General features: G+C 35.6%; 1 protein-coding gene across 2 annotated transcripts in view; it reads right to left on the reverse strand.

The window, feature by feature from the left end:
- Window positions 1-1704: 1704 nt before the first annotated feature.
- The window catches only part of LOC149571623 (ARM repeat superfamily protein), an 82785-nt gene continuing 63384 nt past the window's right edge, over window positions 1705-21105 (reverse strand). Inside the window, exons 3-7 of one of the 2 annotated variants that reach the window (XM_089813090.1) lie at window positions 17488-17561; window positions 17309-17402; window positions 16937-17019; window positions 2113-2167; window positions 1705-2037 (exon numbers count right to left, since the gene is read on the reverse strand). In XM_089813090.1, the coding sequence (XP_089669216.1) occupies window positions 1901-2037; window positions 2113-2167; window positions 16937-17019; window positions 17309-17402; window positions 17488-17561 (443 nt within the window). In that variant the 3' untranslated portion in view covers window positions 1705-1900. The remainder of the gene's footprint in view (window positions 2038-2112; window positions 2168-16936; window positions 17020-17308; window positions 17403-17487; window positions 17562-21105) is intronic. The other variant, XM_089813091.1, reaches the window with a different exon arrangement.

Consider the following 21105-nt stretch of genomic DNA (forward strand, 5'->3'; position numbering starts at 1 on the left):
ATCTACTAGCAAGAAGAAACTATAGCCAAGTACGGACAATAATGACCCACATTACAAGTGAATGTGAATTGTCCCCAAGCAAATTAGAATCAAATGCCTAAATGTCACCAACTTGTGACAGATCTTTAGTATAAATACAACAAGTACATATACGAGGCAAGGAGAATAGCCACTACCATGTCAAGGCACCAAACACCCATACGTAACTCAGTTTTCTACTAGTCCCTTCAACTTCCATTCTAGAACCAATTCCAATTCTCCTATCGCTAATGATTCCAATTTCATATGACATGCAAATGATACTACTACAGTCAAACACTAATTTGTAAATAGTCTCCAACTTTGAAAGATCAACTACCAAGTTTCACACTTGTTGCTCCATAAAATAGCACCTAAAAATATCTCTCTTTGCCAACCAACTTACTTGGAACATTACTACAACCAATCTCATGCATAGCATAAGTGCAACCCCTTATAAATTGACACTATGAACACTTCCAATCACTTGGAACACTCTTGGCACTATTGTGAGTTAACTCGCAACTATTTAAAAACACCTTCAACAATGCTACATATAAATCCTAAGTCTATAGAAAACATTTAAAACATTGTTGCAAGCAGCCATCTAGCCAAAAAGAAAACCTATAGGACCAAAATGTTTGTAGCACCAAATATAACATGAATTGATCCATTTCACAAATCAGCCTTCATCTAATATTTAACATGTGTAACCCTTCAAACCAAAACCCCCTTCCTCTTTCTGAGTCATGTCAACTCAAAAATCATTCACTTGAATCTTGAGAAAAAAATCATTACTGCACAATATGAGATCCTACAAACAATTGCCAGAAACACTTAGCAAGGTTCACATCATGTCCTAAAGGTATCAAAGGAAAGACAATACAAATTTATACATCTCTCACAAATTAATGGACTCGTGAAAATTAATGGACAAGGGACTGAAAAGAACGTTAAGCAACCAGCATAAAAGTATTCATTGCTCGGTGAAGAAATTCTTGTCTCCCTTGATAGGACAAGGAATTCCATGACTTTTTACAAGGTTAATGCCAAAAAACCTTTAAAAGGAGTTAAAACTCCAAGATTAAATTATTTCATGTAAGTTAAAGAAAAAATAATTCTGAAAAGTGGATTTAGATATGTATGAAGGTTAACGATAACTTACTTTAAGGTTAAACGTGTTCCACATAAAGTAAATATTTTTTAGTGGCTTAAAATGGTTGATTCCAACTTCCTCTAGTTATATAAAATGGCAAAAGATTTCCTTATTTTATTAATATTTTAATAAATTGCCTAATAGGCCATGGTCTAGAGATAACAATGTGAGTCTCAGAATACATCCTGTAGACAAAAACTGTCTTTAAATGGGGACTACAAACAAGACAAGGTGCAACTCTCAAGGAATAGAAACCCTATTGACGGATAATGAGGTTGATGACGGTTTCTAATTCAAGATCATGCATCTTACCACACATTTACTATTGGCAATGGATAGGGAAATGTTTAAATTTATCCAAAAATTGTTATAAAACAAGTTTAGATTAGGGAAAAAAGATGAAATTGTGAACCCTACAAATAATGAAGATGAAAATTAATTAGGATAAAGCACTTAATGCCTCTCTAATGTTCCTATTAAATGACCTCCTTGATGGTCAGTGCATAATTATTCTTACTTTTGGTGTAACATTTGTAATCAAGTTATAAACATAAATTGCATTTATTCACTTCTGTTTAAAATAAGGTATATAATTGGTTATATACTATAGCAGCATATAGCACCAGGCATATATAATTACAGATAAGAGCATAAGGCAGTGTAGGGGTGCTCCCAAGCTAGGAACGGGGGTACAGGAATATTGACAGAGAACAATCAAAGGATCGATTAACTTTTGACATGCTTGTCCAGGAAAGCCTTTGCTAGATTACTAAATTTGATGTTTACTGACTCTGCATCTTCATACTTCCTCATAGCTTCAATAACTTGTGGAGTCAAGATCTCTGTGATTTCAAAGAAGACGACTACAAATAAATAGTGCAATGTGAAAGTACCAATTAGATAAGCATGGAATAGGAGTACCAGTGGAATAAACACACCTGCTTCTGTTGATGGAGTGCAAAGATAATAGAGACTTGCAATTGCTGAAAGAACCTGCTCATCACTCATTGAATAGAATAAGGAAATTGACAAAAAACATTAGAGTTCTCTAACAGACAAAATAAGGCAACTACAATTATTTGAGCCTAGAAGACATATCATGCATGCCATATATTCGCATACTAGATACATTGTACACAATCTTCAATTTCATATATACAGAGGACTGCAGCACTGATTGCTAGGTTGCAAGCCTTAATATCTGGTGTCTGAAATAACCAGATGACATCCATAATGAGCAGGTATATTAAGTTTGTTGTTCGAAATCAAAACCAAGGCACACATTTTGACAGAAATTTGTAATGTGTCTAGTAAGTCTGTAAGGACAAGCTCAGATATCTTAACTTAAAGCAACATCTCAAGATTGATAAACTGATATATTATTTTCCTTTTATGATAGATAAAACTGAGACTTGAGAAAACATCTCGAGATAATACATAACAGTTAACAGCTATTTATATTTATTATCTTTAAGCTCTTTATTTTTTCTTTTGATCGTTGGAACCAGTGTAATTACTTCTTTTTACCCATATCCATCTGTAATTATAATTAAATCTGCAGAATTAGAGGTTTTTGTTCCTAACTCAACCATGGCAATATCAAGGGTTTCTGTCCTTAACTTGGCAAGAGCATAAAAGCGTTATCACAGTATCATCAGGAGTATAGTATGCCCAAGAATATCAACCATATGATATTCACCATACTCATTTTTTCTTGTTATGTGCACTGACATCACGTCTTATGATGTCTACCAAAGAACATATCTTCTCATGGCATATCCACGGATGTTATATCTCATAACATCCACCATGACATGTCTCAATAATATAACTCATTGTAGTTGCACACTGCTCAGTTAATATTATGTAAGAGATATGAACTATCATGACATGTTTTCGAATACCAACCATATGATATTCATCATGATAGTGGGTTAAAGTTTAAACTATGTTAAATTCGTCACTTTAACATAGTAACCACAAGTAAATTTCATTAAAGAGCGTCACCTCTCAAGAAGTTTTCACAAGATCATGCAATAACTCACATGACATCCACCATGAACCATATTAGAGGGTGGATCCACAATGGATATTCCCAAAGGGTGGAACAAGGGTTTTCACCTCAAACTTCTCTCACATATGCATTAAAGAATATCTCGGGTAATCATTGATGTTGAGGCTCCCTCTCAGTAAGGGCTTCAATCCATAACTCCAAGCTTGTCTTCAATAATGTACAAACTTCACTTTGGCAAAAGGATTGGAGAAAATATTGGTTGTCAAATCTTTAGTGATAATGTACTCTGAATGAATAGCACTTCAAGTATCCATCTATGGTTTAGGCATTTGCATAAAGGCCTTTTAGTCTAAACACATGGAGCTTCATCTCATGAATCATGGTCCTCTGACTCTTACAGTCTCCTGATCACTAGAGAATTCATCTCGACGCGGTCTACTCCCTCTGAATCAATATGACCAAGATCTTCTAAAGTCAACTGAAGCATATCCTCTATCTACTCACTCTATCACAGAAGCATACCTTGATTCACAGTAACATGAGCAAATATAATAAACTATGCATTTATCTTCAGGCTTGATAACACCAAGCATTCAAGATATGTGGTTCCCTTTTGAAGCTTCAAGTATATGCATCAATCTCTTGACCTCTTCGACCAAGGTTGCCTCTAGTGAAATGCTAGGGTCCCTCTTGTTATAGAAGGGTACTCATAATCCCAATCACAGAAGATGTCTTGCTTGAATAGCCTCACCTTATCTAGCATGATCAACATATGACTATGGAATCATAGATCCAAAACCACTTTGGAGCTACTGTCATAAGATTGAGTCCTGCATAATATTTTGGTAGCATGCCTAATGTGCCATTCTTCTTTTCTTGCGAGAACATCCCCGGAGACAAAGGAAAACATCAAGGCAAATAACTCTTATTGTACATACATAAATACATATAAGAGAGAGACTATAATGAGCAAATAAGAATGGATTCCTCTCTACTAATAATATACTTATCTAATTATTTTGGACGAAATGTACATCAACATCCTTGATGCAAGTTGTTCCAATGAAGGTCCTACCACTAAAAATCGACATCCAAAGCAAAAATGTTGTTCCCAATTGTACTCACGAAGCAATAGACCTTCCATATGCATCAAATCCAAAACCACCTCCATATAAGCATTTGTCAAACAATTTGAGTACATCATTTGTACTCCCATTTTTTATTTCAATGGTTTCTATAAAGCCCTTCATTTGTGAAGTAAACACACACTCAAAATATTTGAGAGACATCTCCCCTTTGAATGTAACTCTTCATAGGCAATAAGTGTAATCCTTCCAAGCAGTCTTCTTCATAGAAAACTCTATAGAATTTAATCATGATTGTTGTTTATATTATTAGATTCACAAGAGTATATAGTCTACTAACTACATCATTTGAATAATCATAGATACTCTTTGATCACTTTAAATTCTTCCAAAGATAAAGTGAGCCACAAATCAGTTATATGTATTATGTGAACTAACAAGGAGTGCAGATAGGATTTGTCGAAAGCTAAAACCTTATTACTGCACATGTGGGTAGATCAAGAGGGAATGACGAAAGTTATTAGTTCTAAGGATATCAAACCAGAAGGACGATCCTTTAGGAAGGATATTCATAGAACTCCAATATCTCAAAAGGTAAAATCTCTATAATCACAACAAATAAACAGTAAAATCTTTCTCTTTGTACGGGTCTTTGCAACAACTGCACCAATTTGTCAACACCAAAACATGACCAAGGTGAAAATATAAAGTACATTGCCCAACTTCAATTGTGGCAATCCTTGATTGCAGATTGATAGCACAACACATTGAAGGATCAATAGGACCCATAAAATAATGATTCAAATCAAGTCCTCCCAAGTATATTATTACAAGCAATATGCCAATGATTTTTAGAGCATAAATAAGCTTCATGACTCATCAACTCCTTGAAATTGGAACAACTAAAAGACGCATAGTCTTGCGGCCAACACAAGAATTTTGAACCATTCCAAGGCTCTCTTTGATATCTAACACTACTAGTCTATATATAAAGAGGTAGTTTGTATCCTTGTTTTACTATAAGGTTTGGGAGTGCCACAAAAGGTGGGTCCCCACGTTGTTAGTATAAGTGCGAAAACAATAACAAGTTTGTCATAAAGATGCTTGAGCCAAACCAAAACCATTGTAGGTTGAATATAATGTGAGGTTAGCAATAATGTGAATTCACCACCACACAAATTGGACACAAAGCCAATTAGGAGGCTCGTCTTTATCTTCAAGATTTGGTAGACTTTTCGAAAGGTACTTAGGCCAATAAAAAATACACTCTTTCCTTCAAATGTTTGATCTCATCCTCAATGTTCACACTTCCCTCTCACATTTCATAGATTTGAACCTGAGCAATATCAGAATATTATGCCATTCTCAAGGATCAAATTGCATTCATTATCAATTTGTAGGCATCTAAAAATTGCTTGCCCCTGTCACTCCTAGGCTGGAAGGAAGAAACAATAAGATCTATCATATACTCAAGATTCTCAGGAGGCCTCTACAAATCATGTTTCTTCCTGTCCATCTCTATAATGCATTTGGCATCTTTAATCTCATTCCACAAAATGCCTCATTGAGCGCTCGCCCTAAAAGTGTAATTATAGAAGCAACCCAAAGGATCATCATGATTGCCAACAATGATGTCATATTACTTTATAGAGGAGGAACAAGAGGGGCTTATCGTACATGTACATCATATTTACCATAATCCAATGTCATTGAATTTAAAAGTATTGATCATTAAATTTATTTGACATGGAGAAATAAAGCCAAGATAATCACCACCAGTAATTCCTCCACATTTGATCTTTTGTAGAACATGCACCATCCAATAACAAATACGAGCTTCTATCACAAATTATGTCCAAACATAAACTATGAATATGAAACCGCCAAAGAAAAATTTCAGCCCCAATGCAAGGTACATTGACCACTAACTTTATGTGCAAATCAGTGAAAAGCCCGACCAAGCAATAGCGTTTGTACACAAACATAGATTATGGTCTTTCACTGACCTCATTCATAGATTATGAGGTCCAAAACACTTTTCCACAACTTCAATATACTTATAGGTAACTAATTCCACATCACTTGTACCAAGGATATGCCCACGACATATTCCACATGCAAAGGCTAAGGTACTAAATATAGAATCCGTTCTGAACATTCTAGTTCTTCGCCAATCTACACAACAACAATTGAAGATCCCCCTTCCTACAAATGTCAATACAAATCGATATGGCTCCACTCCTAGGTCAACGATTAAGAAGTCTTGTTGTAGATAAATAAAGTTGTCCAAATCAAGTTGTTGTGCCAACAAATAACTTCAATCGTTCGTAATGAAGTCTTATAGATTAATTAAATTATATACCATCACATGTGAACAATATAATGTTTTTAATCCCAAGAGATTGATACACACAAATGACCACAGGCTTTGGAAAACATTGCCCACTATGGCTTTCTATATGCAAAGCCAATTCAATAGTTGTCATTCATTCAAATTGCTATGTCCACTTCAAACGATGACCCTAAAGAGAATCCTTACTATTGTTTGTCGAATCTACCATTTTGAAACCCGAGGGACACATGTTGAGCTTGTGATGAATATATATAAATATATACACAACACAAGACATGCCCAAGCCTTGTACTCTGCATTGTTTTGCTAGGCTAGTTCATGTTAAGAACTTGGCTCTGATGCCATGTTAAAGTTTGATCAAATTTAGGTATAGGAAATTTTAATTTTAATTTAAGTTTCCTAGATGCATAATGTAATGCTTTCTACTTGAAATGGTATGATATATCTCTTCTTTAACTTCTAATAACACTTATTGATTTCTATGTGTTTCAAGTTAATCTTTCAAGGAATATGTATATGATATAAAGAAGCATGTCTCCCGTAGAGACATGTCCCCCCATGAACAACACTTTGTGTAGGGATATGTCTCTACATGAGACATGCCCTTTGTTAATATCTTAACTCACATTATTGCTTTAACATATATCATTGACTATCATGAAACTATCCGATAACCATGATCAACTCACCATCATTAACATCAATAACATTACGTACTCAATACATCAGAGCACAGTCGATCTAATATCAATGATAACCACGGTTGATAATGTTATCAACTTTCGTTATCACAGTCCATATCGTTATAGACTGTGGTTGTCACAATCCATATTTTTATTGACCCTAATAACTATTTGTTATCCTCCTTGTGTTAATAGCTATCGATGACAGTTGATACTTATGTTTATAAGTTTATTTTACTAATCGACATATCAGTTGATATCAATAATAATATTTGCACAATGTATTATCATGATTATAATATATGACAATAATTATTATTATGTGTATATATAGATATATATCTACTTAATAATTATTATCAATAATAATAATGCTTATTTATAATAATAGTGAATGATAAATAATTCAAACATTTGACTTCATCAATTAGAATCAACCAATCAAAGCTACAATGATTAACAAGAGAGGCATCAAATTGTGTTGTTCATGGATAGGCTGAGGAAACCTCTAAAGGTTGCGTGAAAGGTTTCAAACCAAACACGCTCATTGAAGCATTTAAGAAAGTGCAAGACATGGCCACATCTTCTAGGAATTACACGCATTCCCCACCACCACCCCCTCAAGAGGACAAAGATAAGGAGACAACTCAAAAGAAACCACCATTAGATGAGGTCACTCATTAATAGCTCCCAAGGAGGAAGGTTTGTTTCACTTGCAACGTACCTTGAGGACCGAACTATCATTGTCTCGACAAAGGAAAGATCCACTATATTGAGGTGTTACCTAAGATGAGGAAGAAATTAAAAAACCCAAAGTGCAAGAGGAAGAAACTAATCGTGCAAAGAGGCTTGTCACACTTGTACAAAAGGGTGGTTCCATTGCTACACCTTTTGCAACAACCGGAAGTAGTATATTTCAGGTTTGTGGCTCACTTCACATAGAGCGAGTCACAACCATGCTTGATAGTGATGCCACACTCAATTTCATCAATTCATCACTAGTCACTAAAAGGACTTTGTGTACAGTGGAGCATGGGGGATTTGTGGTCAAGGTGGCGGGGGGAACTTTACTAGCCTGCACTCACGTGAATCCTCGACCCAGCATTACCATGGGAAGCTATATAGTGACAAATGATTTCTTTGTATTAAATCTAGATGACACAGATGTCATACTCGACATTCAAAAGGAGACCCTTAACAAATACACTGTGAGTTTCAAAAGGATGGAGTTCTTATTTGAGATGGATGGCAAGAAAGTGATTCTAAGGGAGATGTCAAATTCAGGACCACAACAAATTTCAATGAAGAAGATAGAGGTAATTTTTAGACGAGATGTAATTTAGACATATAATTTTAACACAAGAGATGCAAACAAGATGACATCCAACACTATACCCAAGATACCTACCTTGGGCTCATTATTTCAGACTTTGAATAATTAGGTGTAATGTCCCCATTTTTGCCAGCATCCGAGTTTGAGAGATTATCCTATATTGGATCCTCGTAGGCTAATTATTGCGGATAGAGGGTCATCTAAGGCAGTGGCTTGGCTTGGTAGGGTCTTGTCTTCTCCAAAATTCAATAAGTTACAAGTTGGTTTTGTTTGGCTCAAATTGGACTTTGTTCAGGCTTAGTTTTGTGTACCTCCTATGTGGTAAGCCAGGTGTTGATTGAGATGGACCCTTTATATTTTTGGAAAGTGCATTTGGTCATATGGAGAAATAATAGGTGTGGCCCCTATTTCAAACGACATATTTAAATGATGAGAATTTGAGGATTTATTATATTTTCAGTGGCCAAATTAATATTAAATTATTAAATGGCTTATTATAAAGTTATGACTTAACTTTATAACTTCACTTAAGTTAACGGTTGAGTTATCATTGGAAGGAGACATTTATTTAATTAATTATATGCCTAAGCCAAGTATTAAATGTTACTAAAAGAGTTGTATTGGAAAATTTCAAGCGCTGAATTCTTTTGGGAAACTTTCGCAATTTCTGAAGTTGAGTTCTTTTGAGAAATTTTTGTTAAAAAGGGATTATAAATATGAGCTCATCTTATTGGAAAAGGGACGCTTGAATATTTATTTGTTTTTGTTGCCTTTGTGGCTTTTCTAAGGTTCTGAAGTGTTGCCCTTGCTGAAGTATAAGGGTTGAGACTGAGATTCTGAGAAGTGCTTGGCAATTCACAATTGAGGTATTGTGAATTGTTTGATCGGGATTATATTTCTCTCCTACTGTATTTGTTGTGTCTAAGGAGATTAGTTTGTTGAAGGTAATTGTGAAGATTTGTGAAGAGAATTTACTGGAGAATTATTGCCAACCTGCAATTGTAATTGAGAAGGCTCAATCTAAATATTGGAGGTTGTCGATTACCATCTGGAAGGTAGTGATTTGATGCTGCAAGTTCCATTGACTAAACCATGAGCTATTATACCAAATTGCAGGGTGAGCGTCACAGTTACAAGCCTTCCGGTTTATCTAGAGGGAGTTGCGATCAGAATTTAGGAGCCTTGGGCATGCATGATAGCCCTGCGTTGGAGTTTTACAACCTGCAAAACCATTCTACAGATCAGTGGCCAGTTTCTTAGTGGTCTGTGATTTACTTGTGTTATTTGTGGTCGCATGGCATATTGAGAATGCCTGTAGCTTTGAAAGAAACTTGCAATTTAATCATTAGGGTGAGGAATTTAGCAAGCATGCTGCCATGGGAACTTGGGAAGAAGCTCCTGCAATAACAAGTTCCCAATTTATTGTTTAAATTACTTGCAAACGTCATTTTCATATATGCCTGAAACAGTAAAAATCTGCATTCAGTTATCATTTATTGGCTTGGAGATGTAAATTTCTACTATTGATTTGGGAGAATATAACAGGTTCATGTTTATAATTTGCAATTGTAATTCCCAAACTGAATTTCTTATGTATGAGTTCATTTTCAGTTAAGTGCAATAGTTGGATGCAAGCCTTGAATATTTATTTATGTTTTGAGGGTTAAGTGTAATGCAATCAGTGCTGACATTAGTGCACTTACTAGCAAAATATCCACTCTTAAGTTTGCCTTGCAAGAACAGCCATTTTAGACATTACCACGTCTGAGATAACTGATTTTAGTCATGACTAGACAGGGTTATTACAGTAGTATCATAGCAGTTTCCTGCCAACCTGTAGGAATTGGGCTTAGTTATCAGATTAATTCAATGTCATGGATGGTGATAGGAGATTCATTCCAAGTAGATATTGTACTTGTAAAGGGCGTACTTCGCTACCTAGGCATGGAGAATATGAGATATGAGGTATTGTGAAACAAATGGATGTGCTAGTGAATGAGCTGACACGAACCAACAAGTGGATGTCAAATCTGATTTTGCAACCAGGTTTTCAGCAGAGTGTGATATCGCTTTTTCGAAGTAAGAAATATGATGATACCATGGTGGGTATAGTTCTACGGGACATTTCTTATGAGTCATTGCACGAGTTGGTCATAGTGGATGTGGAGTGTGATGATAATTCATGTCAAGTTGAGTCGGATGGTGCAGTAGTTGGAATGAGTTCCCAGGATCATGCATTCAATGGCAATGCAATGGTAGTGGGAATAGGAGCATGTGACGATACAGTCATATCGGCAGCTACTTCTATGCCGGTTGAGCCATCTATGGAGAAGTTTAGAGATATGCATGTGGTTGGTGATGTGTGTTTGATGATAGTACACATGTCATTGATGATGAGGTGAGTAATGTCGAGGAAGGGTCATATTATAGTTCAGCTCAGCACAGTGGTGAGGTTCACTTCGTGTACAATCCTATGTTCGACATGGATGCAACATTGTCTTATGATAATCCCCTTTTTGAGATTGATGTTGGGCACTCACCTGAGAGGAGTTGGGCTAATTTTTCACCATTTGCAAACATGGCTCAATTTCCTATAGCCACAATTGGTATTGTTCCTGTAGCCACAGATTATGACAAGTATGTAGTTACACCTATTGCAATTACAGGTATTGTTGGGATAAGAGTATCGACAGGGAACCCCATGTTGCACCAAGTTCTGTAGCTACATCTTTTGTGGGGTTTAATGATCAAGATTCCAGTCCAATATATATTATGTGGGTGGTGACTACAAAGAAGAGTATAATGAGATTTACTATGGAGCTGTCTTCTGGTGATATCCTAACTTCTACATCATTAGCACAAGGTCTGAGTATTATGCTGCAGGTTATGTTGTTGGTCTTGATGATGTTAGTGGTATTCAGTTGATTCAATGTTGACAGGGGTATCATGTGATTCTTCATTTGGGATCCAGGTGGAGGTTGGAGTTCACTGTGTTGCCAGATTGCTTGAGTACAAGCAATCTCAGGGAGGAAGGATTATATGTCCCAATTTTTGCCAACATCAAAGTTTGAGAGATTAGCCTATTATTGGATCCTCATAAGCTAATTATTGTGGATAGAGCATTTTCTGAGGCAATGGGTTAGCTTGGGAGGGTCTTGTCTTCTCCACAATTCAGTAAGTTATAGGTCAGTCTTCATTTGGCTCAAATTGGACTTTATTTGGGCTTAGTTTTGTTTACTTACTATTTTTGGTAAGTCAGATTTTGATTGAGATGGACCCTTTCTATTTTTGAAAAGTTCATTTGGTCACATGGAGAAATTATAGTTGTGGCTCCTATTTCAGATGAAATATTTAAATGGTGATTATTTGGGAGTTATTATATTTTTAGTGGCCATATTATTATTAAATTATTAAATAGCTTATTATAGAGTTATAATTTAACTTTATAACTTCACTTAAATTGAGGGTTGAGTCATCATTGGAAGGGGCTATTTATTTAATTAATTATATGCCTCAGCCAAATGTGTTACTAAAAGAGTTGTCTTGGAAAGTTTCAAGAGTTGAGTTATTTTGGGAAACTTTCGCAATTTCTGAAGTTGAGTTCTTTTGGGAAACTTTTGTTAAAAAGGGATTATAATATGAGCTCATCAAAGGGCACTTGAATATTTATTTATTTGTGTTGCCTTTGTGGCTTTTCTGAGGTTCTGAATTGTACTGCCCTTGTGCAGTATAAGGGTTGAGACTGAGATTCTGCGAAGTGCTTGGCAATCCACAACTGAGGTATTGTGAATTGTTTGATCTGGATTATATTTCTCTCCTACTGTATTTTCTGTGTCTAGGGAGATTAGTTTACTGGAGGTAATTGTGAAGATTTGTGAAGAGAATTTACTGGAGAATTATTGCCAACCTGCAATTGTAATTGAGGCTCAATCTGAATACTGAAGGCTTTTGATTACCATCTGGAAGCCAGTGATTTGATGCTGCAAGTTCCAATGCCTGAACCACAGGCTATTATATCAATTTGCAGGGTGGGTGTCACCTTTACAAGCCTTGCAATTTATCTAGAGGGAGCTGCAATCACATTTTAGGAGCTGCGGGCATGCATGATAGCCCTGCGTTGAAGTTTTAGGGCCTGCAAAACTATTCTACAGGTCAGCGGCCAGTTTCTTAGTGGTCTGCGAATTGCTTCTGCTATCTGCGGCCACCTAGCATATTGATTATGCCTGTACCTTTGAAAGGAGCTGCGATTTAATCACTAAGGTGTGGAATTTAGCGAGCATGCTGCCATGGGAGCTTGGGAAGAAGCTCCTGCAATAACAGGTTCCCGATTTATTGTTTAAAGTACTTGCAAATGTCATTTTCATATATGCCTGAAACAGTGAATGACATCTGCAATCAGTTATCATTTATTGGCTTGGAGCTGTAAATTTCTTGTATTAATTTGGGAGCAAATAACTGGTTCATGTTTATAATTTGCAATTGTAATTCCCAAACTAAATTCCTTATGTATGAGTTCATTTTCCGTGAAGTGCAATAGTTAGATGCAAGCCTTGAATATATATTTATGTTTTGAGGGTTAAGTGTAATGCAATCAGTGCTGACATTAGTGCACTTATTAGCAAAATATCCACTCTTAAGTTTGCCTTGCCAGAACAGTCATTTTTGGACATTAATAAGTCTGAGAAAACTGATTTTGATTAGTCATAACTAGATAGGGTCATTACAGAAGGCTCATTTGTTGGTTAAGTACTCCAAGAACACCTTTGTGCGTCAATTAAAGGCTGGTTACACATAGGATGATAGGTACAAGGTGGTTGATGATGACATTTACTACAACGATAAAATCTAATTGGTACCCCACTCAAAACTGATGAAGATAATCACAGGCAGGATTCATGACCCACCCTTAGCTGGAATCCCAAGATCGAGTTCACGATTGCTTGAGGGAAAGCAATCTATGGATGGGGAGGACTGTAATGTCCCCAAAATTATTAAATAAACTATATTAAAACTCTAGGTTTGATAGCCCCGATATCAAATTTATTATTCTTTGCGCCCTTCTTTATTTTATTGCTTGTAGCATATTGGTCGCATCAGCACTTTTTGTAATCCTTTGGCATGTTACAATGCATCTCAACTTGAAATGACAGTATACTGATGAATTCACTGGAGTCTTCTTTTCTCATGTATTCAAGAAAATTGTAAAGTCCACTTGGAATGAGAGTATGCTGATTAATTCATTGGAGATTGTTTTTCTCGTCTATTTAAGAAAATCATGCCATCTTAAATAAGATGATTTTCTCATAAGTAATATCTATGTGAGGGACATGACACCTCACATGGTTAAAAAGTCCTTTGACCAAGGATCAACAAGGAAACACTTCAGCCAGCTTTCATTACAAGCAAAGAATACCCTTTAGTATTTACCGCACCTAACAATACAGATCCAGAACCATAAGTTCATCCCTCAGTAATCCTGCTTAACCATTAATATAAATGAAACGAAATAATCAGAATAATAGACTAGCTTCTTATGTTATATAACCTTTTTGGGGGGAAACAAAGGGGTGCTTGTAAAAATATATGATATCAATGTAACGGCTGAGAAATAACTGTCCCCTCCAAACAAAGAGATTAAATAAAATTTGTGTTGAGATATTGTCACTGATGTTGAAGTTTTATAGAGTACCAAATCAGTGGATCTGCATTTAATGTAATCAATATCCATATTATAAAAAGACTTCACAAACCATCAATGGAACAAAGAAGAAGTTAATATCTGGAAAAGGAAGTATCTGCAATCAGAGAATGCTGTAAAGAAACAAAGCTAAAGATTCAATATAATAAGATCTGGTGAATATGCAAAGGACCAAAGGATTAAAAAGAGGGAAAATTAGTATTCATGATGTTAGCAAATATGTATTAATAAACATTATTGTAACAGCAATATTTGTAAATATACTTGGAGCAGCGAACAGAGATATATATTGTCTCTACTAAAATCAATGAACCAACAGAGTTTGAACACCATAAATGCAACACAGAAGACAGCGTCACGTAATATGATATACTATAGCAGGGATTCATGAAGCACCGATTTTTCAATATCATCTCATGGCCATAAATAAAGTATCCGTATACGGATGTGATGAAGTCAACAGATATTTATCTTGCTACAGGCATCATATGAACACCAAGAAAAATATACAAGTCATACATAGTCAAGAACAATGGTTTTAGTATGCAGAACTGATGGTATTCATGATGCATCGAGTGATAGTTTACACAGGAAATATGGAGCAATCTTTCCGAAGAAAAACGTCATCAAGACTGCGGACAAAACATACGATTACATGAACAAAGGAATAAACTACCTTTCAGGGATGAGTCATGGCGAACACTGCAGAAATGAAAATGATAATGACAATAAGGACCTCAGCGATGATCAAATACACAGTGACATAAATTTCATGGTTCCAGTGTGAAGGGAGTACTGATATAGATGATGGCAGTTGCAAACAGCAATCTAAGCATAATAAAATAAGCAATGATTGGAATCGATCAGTAATGAAAGACAGAGTAAGTTCGGAGGTCTCCAGGAGTGGAATAGCATTGAATCATGATGAGTATAGACGATAGTAGTAAAGAGTAACCCGAAATTATACAGAAGCCCCGGATAAAGGTTGGACAAAGGCACAATATTCAGAAATTGAGCTTGGCGCGATGAATGATAACAAGGATACAGAGCACATGATGAACCAGCGTACATGTATTTACAGAATGATGCAAATTAAAAGAGGGTCACAAATAATAAAGCACTTTTAAATGGAATGATCTCTGTGCTACAAAGACTGAGCAATAGAAAAGAATTTGCAGCAACAGAGAATTGACAAGCGCTAGGATAATGAATCACTCTGGAGACAAATTGACAGTAATCATGTGCAATCAGACAAGACAATAAACCTGAGAAGAATCGTTGGCTACATATCGAGGAATAATATCATTAGAGACATCAGATCGAAAGGGCAAGCAAATACATGGGAAGAGAAAAATAAACTAGTTTGGCTTGCTTAAAAATAATGAAATGTGTGTTTCGTTTATCATATACCAAAAAATAATAAGGCAACAACTTCAGATTTATTCGGCATGCTAAAAATGGGGGGCATGTTTTTTCAAATGGTAAGTAATGACTTTAAGAAGATGAAGGCATATCTATATATATATATAGGTTGAGTTTGAAGAAAAGAAATGGACGTGAGATATGAAGTATGTATAAAGAAAAGAGTATGAAACATATGCGAGTAGAGTGAAAAGGACAGAATATATGTATACAGATTTATTGATCTGTTATATATATTAAAAGCATGAGACAGAAAAGAATATAAGAGGATTTATGCAGATATTGAAAAAGGAATGTTTATTCCATATAGATATAGAAGTGTATATGCAGATACAAACAAGATTTATGCAAAAATATAAAGAAGAAACTATAGGTGTGATTTAATTGTCCATCGTCAGTTGGGTAAGCAACATCATCAAGGTGGAAGAAATGTTCATGTGCAGTGGGTTGGTGCTCTCAAAGACAGCAGTGGGGTTTGGTGCTTCCAGTAGGTCGGTGCCTACAAAGTGTGGGAGTTTGAGCTTCCAGTAAGTCGGTGCTCATAAACATAGGGGTTGGAGCCTCTAACAGGTTGGAGCCTACAAAATATTGTAAAAGAACAAGTTTGTATAAAAAGCATTTATTTGCTGTGGTTTTCTCCCGCATTGGGTTTCCATGTAAATCTTGCATCATTGTGTCCATGTGCATAATTATTGATTTCAGCATTAAAAGGTATTAAGTCAGTTGTTTGGATAAAAATGTTAAATTGGCGAAGTATTTATTGTACTGATTCACTCCCCCTCTCAATATAATCATTCTCTCTTCAATTTGGTAACAAAACAAATGGGCCCCTTCGCATATTTGCTCCAAACCTCACTTATGATGATACTTCAGTATATTCGCTTTAAAATTTGTAAACATGAGTTTTCAAATAAGGGACACATATTTGTTTTAAAATATTGGCTTACCCAAATGCACCCTATCTTAGCTAAAGTTTGAGAAAGGATTAGGCTTTGAGAAACCGTCTTTGAAATTTAAATCATTCCCTAATAAATAAACATATCGTGAATAGTAGATGTCCTCTGAAGCAACAAAACCCGGAAAGGATAGATACTTTTCTCCTCAAATTCTAGTACGTATGCAAATTTTGACAAGAAGAATAAACTGGAAAAATTACAAGGAAAATATTACTTACCATATTTTGTACTGGACTGGAGAGGCAAGATACTATAAGAGGGATACCACCATTTTTAATAATAACTGCTGCATTTGTTGTATCTATGATTAAACAATTCAGACATCATTAGAGATATCTCCACTTTATTTCTAAGTTTTTGTTTGTGAAATATGCATGTGAACCTTTTATATTTCATCAATCACAGATTGTAACTAATGCAATATACCCTCGACAACACCCTACTGGTCGTCAGTACATTTTATTTGGTCGCATGCTTCTACATAAAAACACAAAAGACAATATTTGCATATCTACACCTCCTCTTGCATGTACACTACTGAAAAAATAAAATGCTTCATTGTAGGAAAAATAATCTGAATCTAAAGTTACCAGCACAAGAGTTGCATATGCCCCCAAGCCCGAATTCTACCAACTTTTCATTTGGTTCTGTAAGGCAATCAAGGAATAAGTCCAACACATTCAGCTGCAGATGTATAAAATTCAATATCAGTTTTGCAAAATGGTGTATTTACTTCAAACTTATTCATGTAAATAACATATTTTAATACCTTCCGAAGAAAATTATAATTATACGGATCATATGCGAAATTGGCCAAGTGTGCAACAATTTTCTCCTTTGACTCTGCAATAAAAAAACCAGGAGCTGTTGATTGGAGTTTTTTATTCCAATTAATGACTGCATAGTGTAACTGTATACAAGTTTAGACAAAAAAAATAATGGGAAAAAGGAAGGAGTGTTCATAAACATGCAAAAAGTTCCAATATGAAACTTGGTAAACAAGAAGTGACTAAATCAATCTAGATGAAAAGCGCATAAATAACATGGACTAAAATTACTTACAGGCACTGAAAAAAAGAACACACTATTTCAACAGAGTATGGTGGCATCCCTTAAAAAGGCATCAGCAATGGTGATTAAGAACACTAGTTATTTAAATGAATTTTTTCCAGTGTTTCGCCAAGTATCTGGGACTGGGGGCTTGCTATATATATATAAGTAGATAACAATATTTTATATATAATAATGTTAATTTTATAAATTTAAACATGCAATATGTTATTATTATTATTATTAAAATATTGTAACATCTCTTCAAAATTAATATAAAACCTAAATCTCATCATATATAGTAGAATAAATGGTACTATCCAACACAACAAATGCAATCTCGATACAAGGGCAAAAGTAATTTTCAGCATTAAGGAACACTTAAATGAACATTATAAAATGAAATTATCATTAATATTTAACAAATATTAATCCAAGGAGAAAAACCCTCTATGTATGGGATTGGAGGAGGAAAACCACAGTTCCTTAGAGTGATTTCGCACAGAGATCACCAATGTACAAGTTTGATTTATTTCCCTTTTGTAATTACAAAAATATCCCTTCAAATCTACAATTCATAAATGGATTTTAGTGGAAGAGTCATCCAAGCTATCTGCCATTATTGGATGTTTTAGACTACCTACCTTAGTGTGCCACCAATGAGAAGGATTCACTACATTACTAATTGTTTGAGAATATTCCATCAGTAGTTGACAAGAAAGTATTGTACACCACCCATTACATAACTGAGACATAGGAGCACCAAGATGCTTCACCAATTGATTCAATGGGAACAGTCTTGATAGTGGGAGCATAGTTCAACATTCCTTATTTCAACAGATTTGCAATTCCAAAGTAACTAAGTGCTCCATTTGTGGTTTCTGGTGACTATAAACTAATTCTCTCAACCTCAGGATATGTTTGAATTTGACAAGTAGGAGGCGGATGAGCTTTCTAAACAAACATGGAAGTGAAACAATCCAAGACTGCATAGTAAATAGGTCATACTATACCATCACCTATGCAAAAAGGATCTCACAACCTTGAATAAGCCCTTTGAAATCAGTTATTGAAAGCACCGATCAATTCACATTCATGTCCCCTTATCGCAATGAATTGCCTATACTATTCACCAAGGGTGATAGGCAATCTAAACTTTCTAAGAAATGCTTCCTTCAATTCTTGCCAGGTTGGTCTTGAATTCATGGGTAGATTAATGAACCGGTAAAATGCCTCCTTGCCTAATGAATACAGGTACAATTTGCATGCAATGTCCTATTCTTGAACATTTATGTTTTGAAGGGCATCCTCGAAAATCTTAATGTGTTCATCAGTAGCATAGTTAACATCGATCACAAGAAATTTAGGACAAAAGTATTCAAGACTCTTCAGCATATAAAGGTAAGCAGAAAATGTCACAAGGGGTGATGCAATCTATGGACGGCATTGTTGTTGTTGGGCCATTGCTAGAACTTGTCGATGAGCGGTTGTAGGTGCAACAACTTATATAGGTATTTGCACATACGGTTCTTGGATTTGCGTAGTTCCTTGTGGAACTCCTTGTGTTAATTCTTGTTACTCATAAATGTCTCCTTGTGCTTGACGATGCAATGGTGGAGTCCGAAAAACTCTTGCAAGATCGACTACACTTGGTAAATTCTGACTTGTAGATGCTGACTCGCCTAGGCTTGAATCAAAATTCAATTCTTGCAGTTTTTTTTCTCATAGAGTAGATCTTAGGATTACTTGGCATCAAAGTAACAAGAATCAGAATCATATCGGAATCGGCAAGGCCAAATCGAATCATGAATCGGTGATGAATTGGCAAATTTGAAAAAACCCTTTAAATTTAGAGATTTTAACAATTTAAAACTTATTTCATGCACCCTTTATTGAATATAACTTAAACACGCTATAACATCATCAAATAGAAGTTAAAACTTAACATACATAGACATGGAAGTTTGTGTTTACCGCATGGGGTAAAGAGTTTTTATAAGACAACTGCCTTAGTTATTATAAGACAGCTTCACGTCAAACACCTACTCCAAGTGCTTCAATGCGTATCACCCCTTTCGAAAGGCTTGCTCTATTGTTCTCTCCACCACAGACACTCCATGCCTGCAATAGCTCCAAGTTTCATCAACTGGTCAGACTTCTCACGACTGATTACCGCAGTAACTGGGGGTCTAGGGGGCAACGCCCCCAGCAGGGTCGAGGGGCAGCGCCCCTGCCGCCAAGACCAAATTAGCACTCTGAAACCCACACAAAACTGCATGGAACACAGTATTTTTGTGATTTCCTCCTGATCCCACACTCTTTCTGGCAACCACTAATGTTTTACTACCTAATTATGTCTTTCCCTTCCCTTGGGCATCATCCGTTATGCATTCTGAACATTTTTTATTTGTCGGCTTTTTTCTTTTTTTTTAACTCTTGCTTTCTCAATATCTTTCTACTATACAAATACAACATTTCCTTGCTGAATTACTACGCCGCCAAGATGATGCAAGTCAACTTCCTACCTGCTGTGACCGATTCACGGAAAAGATTCTGGCGATTAATAATTTCCAAGTCAACTTCCTAGCTGTCGCAGCCGATTCACGACAAAGATTCTAGCTCCAACGATTCATGATTCAAGAAAAAATCGCCAGGCATGAATCTTATTGCGATTTTTAGGCGATTCTGGGAAATATGCTTGGCATACCTCATGAGAGAATGAATTAATATGCTCCAGTATGTGAAACTTTTATTGAATCTTGAATAATGTGTCTTAGCCCTCCTAGCACCAAATTTTGTTGATGGCCCGATGTTGGAGGGTGTGTCTTCAAATAACTTCTACATTTGATGATTCTTCTTATTCTTGATGACTTGAGATGATTTAGTATTCAAATTCATGCCCTCCCTCTAGCACCAATTTCTTTTGATGTGTGTTTTATGACCCACCAAATAGTAGAACAAATTACAAATGTACCTTATCCTCTCTTGAAGAAATTCTCACATATGCTAAGATTGTGAGAAGACCATATGATGACTTCAAGGTTCCTTTTATGTTAGGTCTTCACTGGGGATAAGCTCGGTGGTTGATGTAATTTGCTAATGATCGCAAGGGCCTTACGTATATTCACTAAATCTTATTTAAAATCATGTTGGATGAGGGAGCTATCAAAAGATTTTGCAATGAAATACTTTTTATGGGATTTTCACAGAATATGCAAAAAGAAAAGGGGATTGGGTTCAAAAAATTTAATCTACTACTAAGGGTGGTGCCAAAAATAGATAGTACTTTGGTGGGCAAATTCCTCAATAACCAAGCTCTTCTTTGTTGAGTTATACT

Source organism: Cupressus sempervirens, chromosome 2 (assembly GCF_028749045.1).
Source record: "Cupressus sempervirens isolate cs-2001-9-10 chromosome 2, ASM2874904v1, whole genome shotgun sequence".
In the NCBI taxonomy this organism is placed as follows: domain Eukaryota; kingdom Viridiplantae; phylum Streptophyta; class Pinopsida; order Cupressales; family Cupressaceae; genus Cupressus; species Cupressus sempervirens.